The sequence below is a fragment of the Panthera uncia genome, assembly GCF_023721935.1.
Source record: "Panthera uncia isolate 11264 chromosome E2 unlocalized genomic scaffold, Puncia_PCG_1.0 HiC_scaffold_20, whole genome shotgun sequence".
In the NCBI taxonomy this organism is placed as follows: Eukaryota; Metazoa; Chordata; class Mammalia; order Carnivora; family Felidae; genus Panthera; species Panthera uncia.
The window spans coordinates 23,992,862-24,004,970 of NW_026057589.1; the positions used below are offsets into that span (position 1 = coordinate 23,992,862).

Consider the following 12,109-nt stretch of genomic DNA (forward strand, 5'->3'; position numbering starts at 1 on the left):
GACTCGAGTTCTGTTCAATGTCCAGTGGCCAAGAAAGGAGTGGTGGCTGGCATCCAGCAGCCACCTGTGTACAACGTGAACGCGAAGGACTGAGCAGTGCGGGTCAGAGCAGAGGCGGCCTGGAGGTTTTCCCCCGGAAGGTGTCCCCCAGACGCCTGGTCTGCCCTCACGTGTTCACAGAGGCTGCGGGCATTGGACGAGGAGGCTCTGTGAGATCGGTTTTGCTACGATGCACCCCCGAGAAGCACCGGGACGGGCCTGAGCCCCCCCCTGCCCCCGCGCAAAGCAAGCAGCCACCCCCTCAGCTCCCAGAGCAGGGGCGGACGTACGCAGGAGGGGGCGCCTCGCCGTGACCAGGGCCCACCCTCCGGGAGTGGCCACGGGTGAGGGCACGTGGGTCTTGCTCACTGCAGGCTCCGTGGCACAGGGCAGATCTGGGTGGGCCCTCGTGGACAGGTGGCACAGAGCCGCTTTCGTGGGGCTCCCGCCCCGACCTGCAGAGCATCTTCTCTCCACCCCAGCTCACCTGGGTCCACCTCCACCAGGGCCGTCCACTCCTGCATCTTGTGGAGATCCAGGCAGTACAGGTCACTGAGGGTGACCTGGCGGTCACCTGCCTCAAACATGCCCCCGTACAGGTAGAGCCGCCCGTGCTTCACGGCCAGCATGGCGTTGGAGCGGGGACTGGGCTCCACCACGGGGCCACCGGCTTCGTCGGGGCTGTCCTCCTCCTCGGACTGTGGCTGTCCCGCCGGGACCGGGGCGGCAAGAACCTGTTTAATGGTGACCACGGTCCCGTCCTCTGCGACCACCTCTCTGACCACCTCCAGGGGCTCCTGGGCACCGGCCCCCCCGCGCTCCTGCTTGTCGGCACCTTCGGGCTCTGCTTTCCTGCCCCTCCTCCGTTTCTTCTTCTCTGACTTGGGTCCCTGTCGGAAAAAGCAAGGCCGTGCACTTCAGGGGCGGCCGGTGGTGAGCGGGCAGCGTCCTCGAGCGACGTGGGGTGCGAGGGCGACTGGGCCGCGCGGCGAAAGCCCCCTGCCCGAATCTGCCCGTTCAGGCTGCGGGCACAGAGTCTCTACCTGGTGGGACCCCTCAGGGCAAAGGGCGGGCGGGGGGGGGGGGGGGGGGGCCACGAGTCCAGCCCCCAGCCGCACGTCTGCCTGATCCCCAGCAGAGGCGCCAAAGCTCTCCAACCAGGGAGGGGTCTCTGGCCGGGTGGGCCACCTCCTGAGGCCTCAAGGCCCCCGGCGCCAACAACTCCTCTAGACCTGAAGTCCCAGGGGGACCCCAGTGCCGGACGGCCTGGCCCTGCCCACAATGACGGCAAAGACACTGAGAGCTCCCGGGGAGCCCCACAGAGGGACGGGGAGGTGGGGCGGTGGGGAGCACAACAGGGCTGCGTGTCTGACGTACGACCGCCCTGGCACGTGCTCGGGAGCACGGCTCTACCTTCAGCTGCCCCGCAAACCAGCGGTTCCTGGTGGCGTCATAGAAGTGCAGGTCGTTGAGGAAGTCCCCCTCCAGGCTCTCCTCCTCTTCCTGGTCACACACGCCCCCAAACAGCAGCGTCTGATGATTCGGGGTCACAGCCACCGAAAAGCCAGACCTCGGGGTGGGCTTGGCTCCCGCAGGGTTAATACGCGTCCATCCCCACTTGCCTGTCGGAGAGGGGACGTGGGGTAAGCGAGCTCTGGCCACGGGCACCCCCAGTGTCCCCCGGCCTCCGGTGACCGGCACACGAGTGGAAACACAGGACTGCGGGCAAGAGCTCACCGAGTTTACGGATTTTGATCCCTCTGCAGAAACCCGACACAGTTCAACGCGCCCCAGAGGTTGACCCTTCCCCTGAAGGTCCCGCGCGGTGTCCCCAGGGCCCCGCTGACGCCACCTCCGCCGAGCGCCTCCCAGCTGTGGCGCACGGGGCGCGTGCCAGGAGACCCTCACGCCGTGCCCTCCCCGCCGTGAGGACCGCTGTCCCAGGGCCGCTGCTCAGAGCCGCAGACGCCCCAGCTCTCCCCAGGAGACCTCCACACCGCGCTCCTCTCTCGGGACCTGCCAGATTCACACGGTAAAACCCTCAGAACGTGACCTAGTGTGAAGCGTCGGGGAACGTCCTCCCACCGCGTCTAGAGAAAGGAACGGCGATTTTTCCTATGGTGAACGTTTAAGAAAAGCTTAACAGAAGCGACAGATGGCCATGGTGTGCCAACGGTTGTTCCTCGGCACACAGCCCGGGGATCGGGGGGCACCCACTGCTGGGCCACAAGATCAACCCGTTACGGCCAGCATTCTACTGCTTGAAGGAAAGAGAGGAGGAAAACCTCCCGAGGGCCCTGCACGCAGTCAGGGAAGATACTTTCCTGGGTTGCAGGACACGGGCCCAAGCGTGTGTCAGCCCACCGGGCCCATCCGGGCCCAACGCCAGATGCAGGGGCTGAGCAGCGGGGTCCCGCCGCCGGGAACACAGTAGGTTCCGGCTCCAGTTCACTCAGGTAAACCGGGCAAGTTACTTCTCAGCACCAGACCTCGGTTCCCCGCTGGGGAAAAGGCAGGCGCCCTCCTCGGTCACCGCAGGGTGGTGTGGCTGGCCTCCTGAGAAGTGCCCGGCTTAGCGGAGGCTCGGGTCACGCAGAGCGGTCCCATCCTTCCACAGTGGACGGCAGCCTCACAGGGAGGGGAGGCCCTGCTGCAGGGCCCAGAGCAGCCCGGGCACCAGACCCGATCTTCTGTGTCGAGCCCAGCCCGCTCGTCCCAAGACTCACAAACAGGCCACTGCCTCACTTTCTCACTCTCCCGGACCCGTGAAACCCTTCCCAAAGCCCACACCCTAGCAGCCGCGTGCTCTCGGGCGAGCACAAGGCAACGACTGGCTCCCGCCCTCCCAAGCAGGGGGGCTCCTGGCTCGACACCAGCTCCTGGCTTGTGCTTTTAGCTCAGGGCGTCCCAACCACCCCAGAGGGTGAATATTCCGGCTGTCCCTGCTGTACAGACGGTCACCGAGGGTTACTCACAGAACGCCTGGTCTGCCCGCTCAGGCGAGGACACACCCACATCCCAGCCCAGTGTGCAGGGGCCTGTCGCCACCCTCTCTTCCCCATCCCCCAGCCACAGGGCAGGCAAGGCTTTTGGGCAGGACCCGCAGACCACTGGCCGCCGGGACCCACCCACCACCCAGCGTACGCACCTTCCCTTCCATCCACAGGCTGCAGCAGGAACATGTCGGAATGCTGCGTGCCTCTGTCCACGTCCTTCTTGACTCTCTGCAGAAGGAAGCGGGAGTCTTGTAAGAACTGGCCAGGCGCCACCCACAATGCCCCACACGGTCCCCTCAGGCTTGTGGTCTCGCTCCTCGCTGGGAGGCCGGGTGGGGCAGGGGAGGGCTCGGGAGGCTTCCTTTGGAGCAGCTTCAAAGAAAGTATGAACCACGACCAGGTCAATTCTGACCTCACTGAGCAGACAGAATAAAAAATGTTGGTGTCAGTTATCAACTGTTCAGAATAGATTTTAAATTAAAAAAACCCACCGTCCTAAAGACTGCCATCATGCCAGGAACATTCCAGCACTCTGTTGCCGGCGAGTCCACGGCCTCTGCAGCGAGCCTGGTCTAGGTGGGGGGGTTGTGCCGGAGCCCATGGGGACTGCTCCCGAGGCCGTAACAAAGCCATCTTCCATCGGCAACCCCCACATCCCCGACCCCCTCATCTTCCAATTTGTGTGCTCAGGCTTCACTGCAAGAACCGAATTAACGCTCTAAGCAGAAGCCAGCCGGCCCCGGACTCTCTGCGGCGGTGCCCTGCGGGGCTCACACGGCACCTGCACCCACCCACAGGTTACAGTGTCTGGAAAACTGGGCAGCAAAATGTCTTTCCTGGGGGGAGGGCTTGGTAATGTTAATTTCATCTTTGTATCTACCCTTTAACTCCCTATTTCTAACAAATTTGAATTTCAGGTGAGTTTTACATTTACAGACAAATTGAGTGCCCACTTTCCCTACTAATAACGCCCTCCGTGTGTTACATCTGCCGCTAATTAAGGATGAAATGCTGATTAAGCCCTATTAATGGAAGTCCACAGTGTATTAAGATCTCCTCAGTTTCCCCCAGGGTCCCTTCTCTGTTCCAAGGCCCCGTGTCACATGTGGTCGTCACGAGCCCATAGGCCCCGCCCTCTGATGACCTTCAGCGGCTGTGAGGTGCAGGTCACCTGTCCCTCTACGGACACTCGTCTGACCTTCTCTCACGACTGGACATGGGCTTCCGGGTTGTGGCCCCTTCTCACCCATCAAACCGGGGGTGCATGCTGTCACTGTGACTTATCACTGCTGCTGACCTTGGCCACAGGGCTGTCAGGTCACCGCCCCCCACCCCCGCCCAGCTCTCCACAGTCTTCCCTGGAAGGACATCACTCTGCACAGTCCCACGTACGGTGGGGAGTGATACTCCAGACCTCAAGGGCAGAGTGGCTACGCAATTTATGTGGAACTCTGCACAGGGACTTGTCCCTTTTCCCCGATCTATTTATGCTTTCGATCATTTGCATCTAAACGTACAGACTCACGGACTCTGACGTTATACTGTGAGCTATAATCCAATCCACTTTACTCGGTTGCTGGAACCTGGTTCCAGCCTTGGCCATCGGAAACCCTTCCAGCGGCTCCTGTGTCCCTCTGATGCACCCCATCGGTGAGGGTCTCCCATAAGCGCCTCCTCCGGTTGGACAAAATGCTCCAGCCTTGCCCTGTACACCCCCAGCCCCAGACTCAGCCACTTCCCCAAGGAGCCCCGGGTCCCGTCCCCAGAGGTGGGGTCAGAAGCCAAGATCTGGGCACCGGCAGTGCTCGCGGCCGCCGGGCGCCTTTACCTCCGGGCCCTCCCGGCAGACAGAACCTGGAGACACACACACGCGCTTCTTTTCCTCTCAGCCACGGGCATGTGTTCACTGGAGACAGAGAGCTAGTTTCCTTCTGGAAAACAAAGCCCACGATCCCACTGTCCCGGGACTGGACATGTGCCCTGGATATCCTAAGGCCAGGGAGGCTCCGTATGAGCCACATTGTGGGGAGCAGCCTGAATCTCGGGAAATGAAAACTAGGGGATACCTCAGGTCATGATCTCACAGTTTGCAGGATCGAGCCCCGCGTCAGGTTCTATGCTGACAGCACGGAGCCTGCCTGGGATTCTCTCTTTCCCCCTCTCCCTGCCCCTCCCCCACTCGTGCTCAGTCTCAAAAATAAATAAAGATGATTATTTTTTTAAATCACAATGAGACCCCACACATCCACCAGCAGGGCCAAGAACAAAAAACTCTGGTGGGATCAGGTGCTGGCAAGGGTGTGGGGCAACCACTGCGGGAAGGGGTGTGACACTGCACCCTGGGACCCAAGCAGAACCACTCCTGGGTCCCTGCCTGAGAAATGAGAACGTAGAGCCACACGGTGACCTGCACGAGAATGAGCATGGCAGCTTGGTTCAGAACGGTCAGAAACTAAAAACAGCCCTGGGTCTGCAAACAGAAGTTAGAGAAACCACCCGGGGTGTCCTAGTGGAAAACTGCTGGGCGCCAAGAAGCGAAAGCAGCTAAAACATGCAACGGGGACGGATCTCGAAAGCAGGCTGAAGCGATGCCTGTGCTTTTCTCTAAAACACGCCCAGAAATATGGGTGCAGAGCAGCACAGATGTGAACGACCACAGAAGCAGGGACAGCAGGGCAAGGACTACAGAAGAATCCAGGTGGGGGTACAGTAAGTGCTCGCTGACTCTTAAGTCACATCGCAGAAAATTTCAAAATACGAAGGCTAAGAAAGAGCCTGCAGTGAGACACGACCTTATCCCTCTCGGGCTCGCTGACGCGTACAGGCTGGAGCGGTGCCGCCTGGAGGCTGCAGCCGCTGCGAGTGGCCCCTGCGTGGACGACACACCCCAGAGCCAGCAGGAGCCACCCTGGTGTAGGGCACCCAGACAGGTGTGCAAGAACATTTACTTCCGCGTGTCTGCACGGCTGGAAGAAGTGGCCTGCTCTACACACGAGCCCCCCATAGCACTTGGGGTCTGTGGTTAGGAATCAAGACCCCCCCCCCCCAACGCGGCTCATCCCAATACGGAATTATTCACACTCCCACGTTTTCAGGGCATATGGGTTAGAACATAATATGGCTGCAAAAATCTTGATACGTTCACGGGGGAGATTGATACACACCCATTTCTACTCTAATAAAAAGTGTTTCTATTGAGCCAACATGCAAGCCTGTTTGGAAGTTTTCATTCTTGGTGACAGTGAAAAGGGCAATACAACAGAGTATGTCTATTTCCATCCACACCGCATCTTACCTGCTTCGAGTAGCCCCCGTAGATGACAATGCTGCCCTGGGGAGTGACAGACATCTGGCAGCCCGATCTGGGTGTGGGCCCAGTCCCCGAAGGGCACAGTCTACTCCACGTGAACGTGTCCAGGTCAAAGGCGTACACGTCATTGTAGTAGATGTAATCTCTGGTTATAACATGGTGACACAAAAAGGCAGTAACGTTAAAATATGACCTGATCAACTTTGAGGTAAACTTTGTACCATCTGAAACAAGTTCCCAGTGGAAAGTTGAAATCCACATGAAAGGGCTGGAGGCAGATGTGAGTTTGTATCTGGAAACTAGAGATAACGCTAGCTTACAGAAATTCATTAATTTGCCTGGATCTGAAAGCTTTCTAATCTGGAAGTGATACTCCCTTACACAGTTTACAAAACCACAGTCTCACAAATAATTGCATCAGGTTACCATGCGTATAAGCTTAAGCTCATGAATTAGAGATTCAAGTGAATCCTCAGAACGGAGATTCCTGCAGCTGGGTCAGGGCCGTGAAGAGACCCCCGAGCCGGGCAGGGAGCCGAGCCGGGCCGAGCTGAGCGTTGCGGAGACTGACAAGCCAGAGGCATGGCCCTGGCGCTCCACAGCGGGACAGCGGCAAGGGGGCACGCGGCCCTGGGACTTAAGGACTCAAATGCAGAGGGCCTCGAGAAGGGGCCCCGTGCGTGGGGCGGCAGCAGCCCGGCCCGAGGCGAGGGGGGAATGCCGCCTCCTGGTACCATTTCACGGACAGCCGGGGCAAAGCCAAGGGGCCTCGGGTCAGAATCACACGGGAAGAGGAAGAGGGGCTCCCCAGGTACTCAAAACAGACAGCCAGGCTTCAGGTGGGAAATTCTACCACAGTCTGAGCAGTTTTGTCTCTCCTACTAGAGCTAACCCAAGTCCGGTCCCCTGCAGCCAGCACACGGAAGGGCCAGCACAAGGCCGGTTTGCTGCGCCGCTCACTCGAACGCTGCGCACAGCGTGGGACACGGGACCAGTCACCTGCAGGGTGGCCTCCCTGACTGGCACCCAGAGATGCACCTTCTGTAGGATGGCTTTTCGTACGTGAACTGAGGAACTTGGAGGTGTTCAGTTCTAAGAAGACTTCGTTATATTCTCCCATCTCCTCGGATTTCACACTGCAGGTGTGCAGTAAAAAAATTCTATCCCGCACATAAATATCAACCGTTATTTGGTTTTAAAAAGCCCCACTAACTTGTTTAATATGGAAGGTTTCTTTACTTGTATCTCCTGCTGTCCTGTGTGTTTGAAGACTTCATAATTTTAAGCAAGATTAACAGGTAATACTTTGAGAACAGTTCTGATTTTGGAAAAGCTGCAAATCACAACCATTGTACAACTTGATCCACTTTATAACCCGTGCCTGCTTCAGCGGCACATACACCGTAACCTATGAGTTCCAAGGAGCAAGGCCTGTGTTGGTCTCCCCAACCGTTTTGGGGCTGTTTAAAAAAAAAAAAAAGTGTGAAGTCTAAATAATAGGTAACAATCCCTTAGGAATAAACTTTTAAAAACAGCCGGGGCTTCCTCATCCAAAATGGCTATAATCAACCGAACACCTGCAGGGCGGGAAGCGGCCCCCTGGAAATGAGTGATCTTTCGTGGAGGCCACAACCCACTGGGCATTCGTTCACCTGGTTTCCTCATCCGGGACGTGGGACCACGACCTGCCTGCCAACAGTATGGTCTTTGAGACACACTATTAAAGGGCGATTACACCCGAGTTACACCTTTAACAACACAGAATCATCCCTGTTTAACTTCAACTGTGCTTTCAAAATCCTCTCCTAAAGCATGTAGGAACTGATGTCCCCTTGTCAATTAATAAAATACCTTTCTTCACAAAGAAAACCTGCAACTTTAATTGAGCCAAATCTACATACACCACAACGCCTCAACTAAGACCAGGGTGAGAGGGGTATGAAAAACAACAAGACTCGGCCTAACTCACCTCCCCCTTTGTATCCATGTACAACATCTTCTTTAGGAGCCAGGAATTATCAGAAAAAAACTGTGCAAATGGACCCACAATGTGACGAAACTGCTAGCGGTGCCATGACAACTAATAAACTGATGATTTCTTGAAGGATTAGGAGAGGGAAGCGTAAAACACGGCCAGAGAGACACCCCTATCCACCCTCCTCCACGTGGGGTCCACTCAGAGGAGTGGCCTTCACCAGGCATGACAACAGCCCAGACGTCGACACAACACGGTACCGTATTAGGGTGGTGACAGGCACACTAGCCTGTCACCACGCATCTTGTTTCTCGGGACCGAACTAAGGACGTTCCAGAGCTACCATGTGGACGACAGGCTTTCCACCATCAGGGAACCCGCTGGCCCGACCTGGAGGGCATACACGTGGGATACAGGAACGTGGCAGCTCGTAGCGATGCAGCCACGACACAGGGGCGCGCTGCAGGCCCCTCTTTAGACACCACTGCAGAACGCAGGCTCTCGCTGTGGGCTCCCCCGGCCAGCCCCATCACCATCACCTGCGAATTTGCACACCCTGTCCCAGGCCTACTGAGTCAGCCACCAGAGGCGGGGGCTCGGAAATCAGAGTTTTAACAGCCCCCCCGGGCATTCTGTACCAGGCTGAGAATCCTGTGGCAGATAGGTCTGGCCATATCATTTGCAGGGCACGGCGTAAAATAAAAACACAGAGCCCCTGGTTCAGTAACTATTGAGAATTTCAAGGCTGCCTCGGCTGCATATCCATGAAGCTGGCTCTGGTTTTGGGGGACGGGCAACATTTTCCAGGAGTATTCAGAATGGTTCTTCCCACAAAAAACCCAGTCCTTTCTGCTTCAGGAAGCAGAGAGGGCCTCCTATCGGTACCAACCTTGTACTCTCATGGAAGCCACCGAAAAGTATTAACTGTCTCTTCCAGGCTACCACCCGATGTCCACTCCGACCTGAAGGGCCTCCTGGTGCCCTAAAATGGGAAAGAAAAAAAAAAAGAGAGAGCACTTTTTACACCAACTTGTGTTTCACAAGCACTTACTGAGTACAATTTAATTAGACCACAGGCTACCAAGGCCATCCCGAGTCCAGCTAGCTGCTGTAAATGTGGACAGCCAGGCCCCACGACCTTGGAGTAAGGATTTCTCAGAGACAGCAGGGACTTGGACACAGAAACCGGACTCCATTAAGACAGCAAACCTCAGCTCTTCAAAATAAACCATTGTACAATCAAACAGCAAGTGACAAAGGGGAGGCAGATTTCTGCAAACACGCACCTGACCAATGACTTGCGTCCAGAAAACAAAGAATTCTTACTATCTCATGAGTAAAATAAACCCAATAAAATTATAGGCAAAAGACTGGGACAGAATATTGAAATAAAAACAGGAAAGAAAAGACACACGGATGGCCAATAAAAACAGAAAGAGACGGTGAGTACATCGCTCATCGGTCTTCGGTCAACAAGCCCAAAGCTCAGCGCGTCCCGTGCCGAACACCGCCAGCGGCCCTAAGCAAACGGCGGGACCGAAGCCGAGCAGGTGTAAGACAGCACGACCACGGGACTGTTCCTCACACCGTGAGACGCTCCTGGCACACAGCCCAGCAACGGAACACCAGATACTGACTCAGATGTGACAACACAAGGGCACAGAAAGGCACACACACACACACACACACACACACACACACACACGCACACACGTTTAGAGAAGTCTTATTCATCACTGTCAAAAAAACCGGAAGCAGCGAAGAGATGCTTCAATGGGGGAAAAGAGTAAAAGTGCGGTACATTCTCATGATGAAGGACTGTCGGCAACAAGCAGGATACACACAGTACGCACAGGTCTCGTAAACGTCACGCTCGACAGAAGCGGCATCAGAAGGGCACGTACTGTATGATTCTGCTTCTACGTAGGAGATTCTTAAACAGGCAAAATCAATCTACGGTGATGACAGTAGCTGCCTGGGGCCAAACATTACAAGGGGAATGACGGCAAGCCGGCAGGAGAGAACTTTCTGGAGTGAGGATCACCTTGTCTGTCCCGGGTGTGGTAGTGGTTACACGGGTGTGTGTATTAGCTGAAACTCCTCTAACCGTCCACCTAAAAGGCAGGCATTTTATTGAACATGATTCTATCTCATTAAAACTGGTATAAAAAAAATACGTATCAATAAATAACCAATAGAAGGGACTTCTGAGTTCTGGCTTGGCATGCAAGGGACTTGGAAGTCACCAGTGTGTCCCAACAAGTAACCGGGAAAGTCAACAACTCTTCTTAGACCCCCACAAAGGGAGGGACACAGGTCAAACTGGTGGCCCCCAAATTAGGGACAGACAGGTGCATACAGGAAGTCACACTTCCAGAAGCAGAGGCTCATGAACAGAAACTGCAGGAACCAGAGCTTGACAGGAAAGCCTGGACAAACTGCCAGAGGCTCAGGGCAGCAGCTCAGAGAGTGAAAACCTCCAGCGCGACCCAGTGACAGGGCCCCCACGGTACTGTGAGATGTACTCCTAGGAGTTCGAGCGGGTTCCCACGGGAAACATCCCAGACACATCCCCTCGTGCTCCCGGCAAGGAAGGGGAGAAGGGACCACTGTGAAGTGTGCCTGAACGAGGCCTGCCTTCAGGGAAACCCAGCTAAGGGGAGCCCACCCTGTACCCTGCGGGAGTACAATCAGAGCCAAGTTGACCTGGAGGAAATCCAACTGGGCGTTTGCCCAAATCCAACTCCCTCTGGGCATGCCGGCCCGCCCAAGAAGCGGCGGGCCTGTGCAGTGAGCAGCAGCCCGGGCTCCACAAAGGACACAGACCTCATCACAGGGCTGGAGAGGGCCCCTTCCAGCGCCTCACTGCCACAGGCCTGACCTATGGACAGCAGTTTCTTCCAACTGGCCCATCACGTCCTGCTAGTGAGAAACACAAAGCACCCCAAAAGGCAAAAAGCACAGTCTGAAGGTTCCCAGGAAGCACCAGAAGCAGACGGGGTGCCAGAATTACGAGACCAGGAATTCTCCAACTGTGATTAATGCGCTAAGGGCTGCAACGGCTGAAGTAGAGCGAGCAGGATAGGCGGGCAAGGTCAGGAGCGGGACGGAAATCCTGAGAAAGAAGCACAAAGACAGATCAAACCAGCAACAGAAACAAAGGCCACCTGGCATGCCTCCAAGGGGCTCGCGAGCAGGCTGGACATGTTTAAGAGCCTGGAGCCACAGGACACGGCAACACAGAGCTCAAAAACCGAAGACCAAGGAGAAGTAAGCCTGGGGGGAAAAAAAACAACAAAAAACAGAACAGGATATCCGAGGACCGTGGGCCACTTATGCTACAAGGTGTAACAGAAGCACAGCGGCACTGCCAGAAAGAGAAGACAGAAGAATGGAAGAAAAACAGGAAACAATGAGAATTTCCCCAAACTAAACTCTGACATCAAACTACAGATGCAGGAAGGTCGAAGAACACTGAGCAGCACAGGTGCCAGGAAACGATACCTAGACGCGTCGTTTTCAAGTTACAGAAAACCAAAGACAAAGGAAAAACCCTGGAAGAAGCCGCAGGACAGTACGCCTTACCTACCGAGAAACAGAGATAAGAATTACATCCAACTCCTGCTCAGAAACCGAGCCAGCAAGAAGAGTGGAGAGAAATATTCAAAGCAGGGAGAGAACTCTGTGCTCCGCAAAATCAGCCTTCAAAAGTAAAGGAGAAAGAAAATTTTCTCCAACGAACCAAACTTAAGGGACCTGGCCCAGCAGACCTGCCTCGCAAGATGTGTT

General features: G+C 55.9%; 1 protein-coding gene across 3 annotated transcripts in view; it reads right to left on the reverse strand.

Moving 5' to 3' along the window:
* The window catches only part of KLHDC4 (kelch domain containing 4), a 57,585-nt gene that overhangs the window by 9,423 nt on the left and 36,053 nt on the right, over window positions 1–12,109 (reverse strand). For all 3 annotated transcript variants that reach the window (XM_049622637.1, XM_049622639.1, XM_049622638.1), the window contains 5 exons: window positions 9,210–9,302; window positions 6,331–6,490; window positions 3,188–3,263; window positions 1,453–1,661; window positions 527–929 (listed from right to left, as the gene is read on the reverse strand). In XM_049622637.1, the coding sequence (XP_049478594.1) occupies window positions 527–929; window positions 1,453–1,661; window positions 3,188–3,263; window positions 6,331–6,490; window positions 9,210–9,302 (941 nt within the window). The remainder of the gene's footprint in view (window positions 1–526; window positions 930–1,452; window positions 1,662–3,187; window positions 3,264–6,330; window positions 6,491–9,209; window positions 9,303–12,109) is intronic.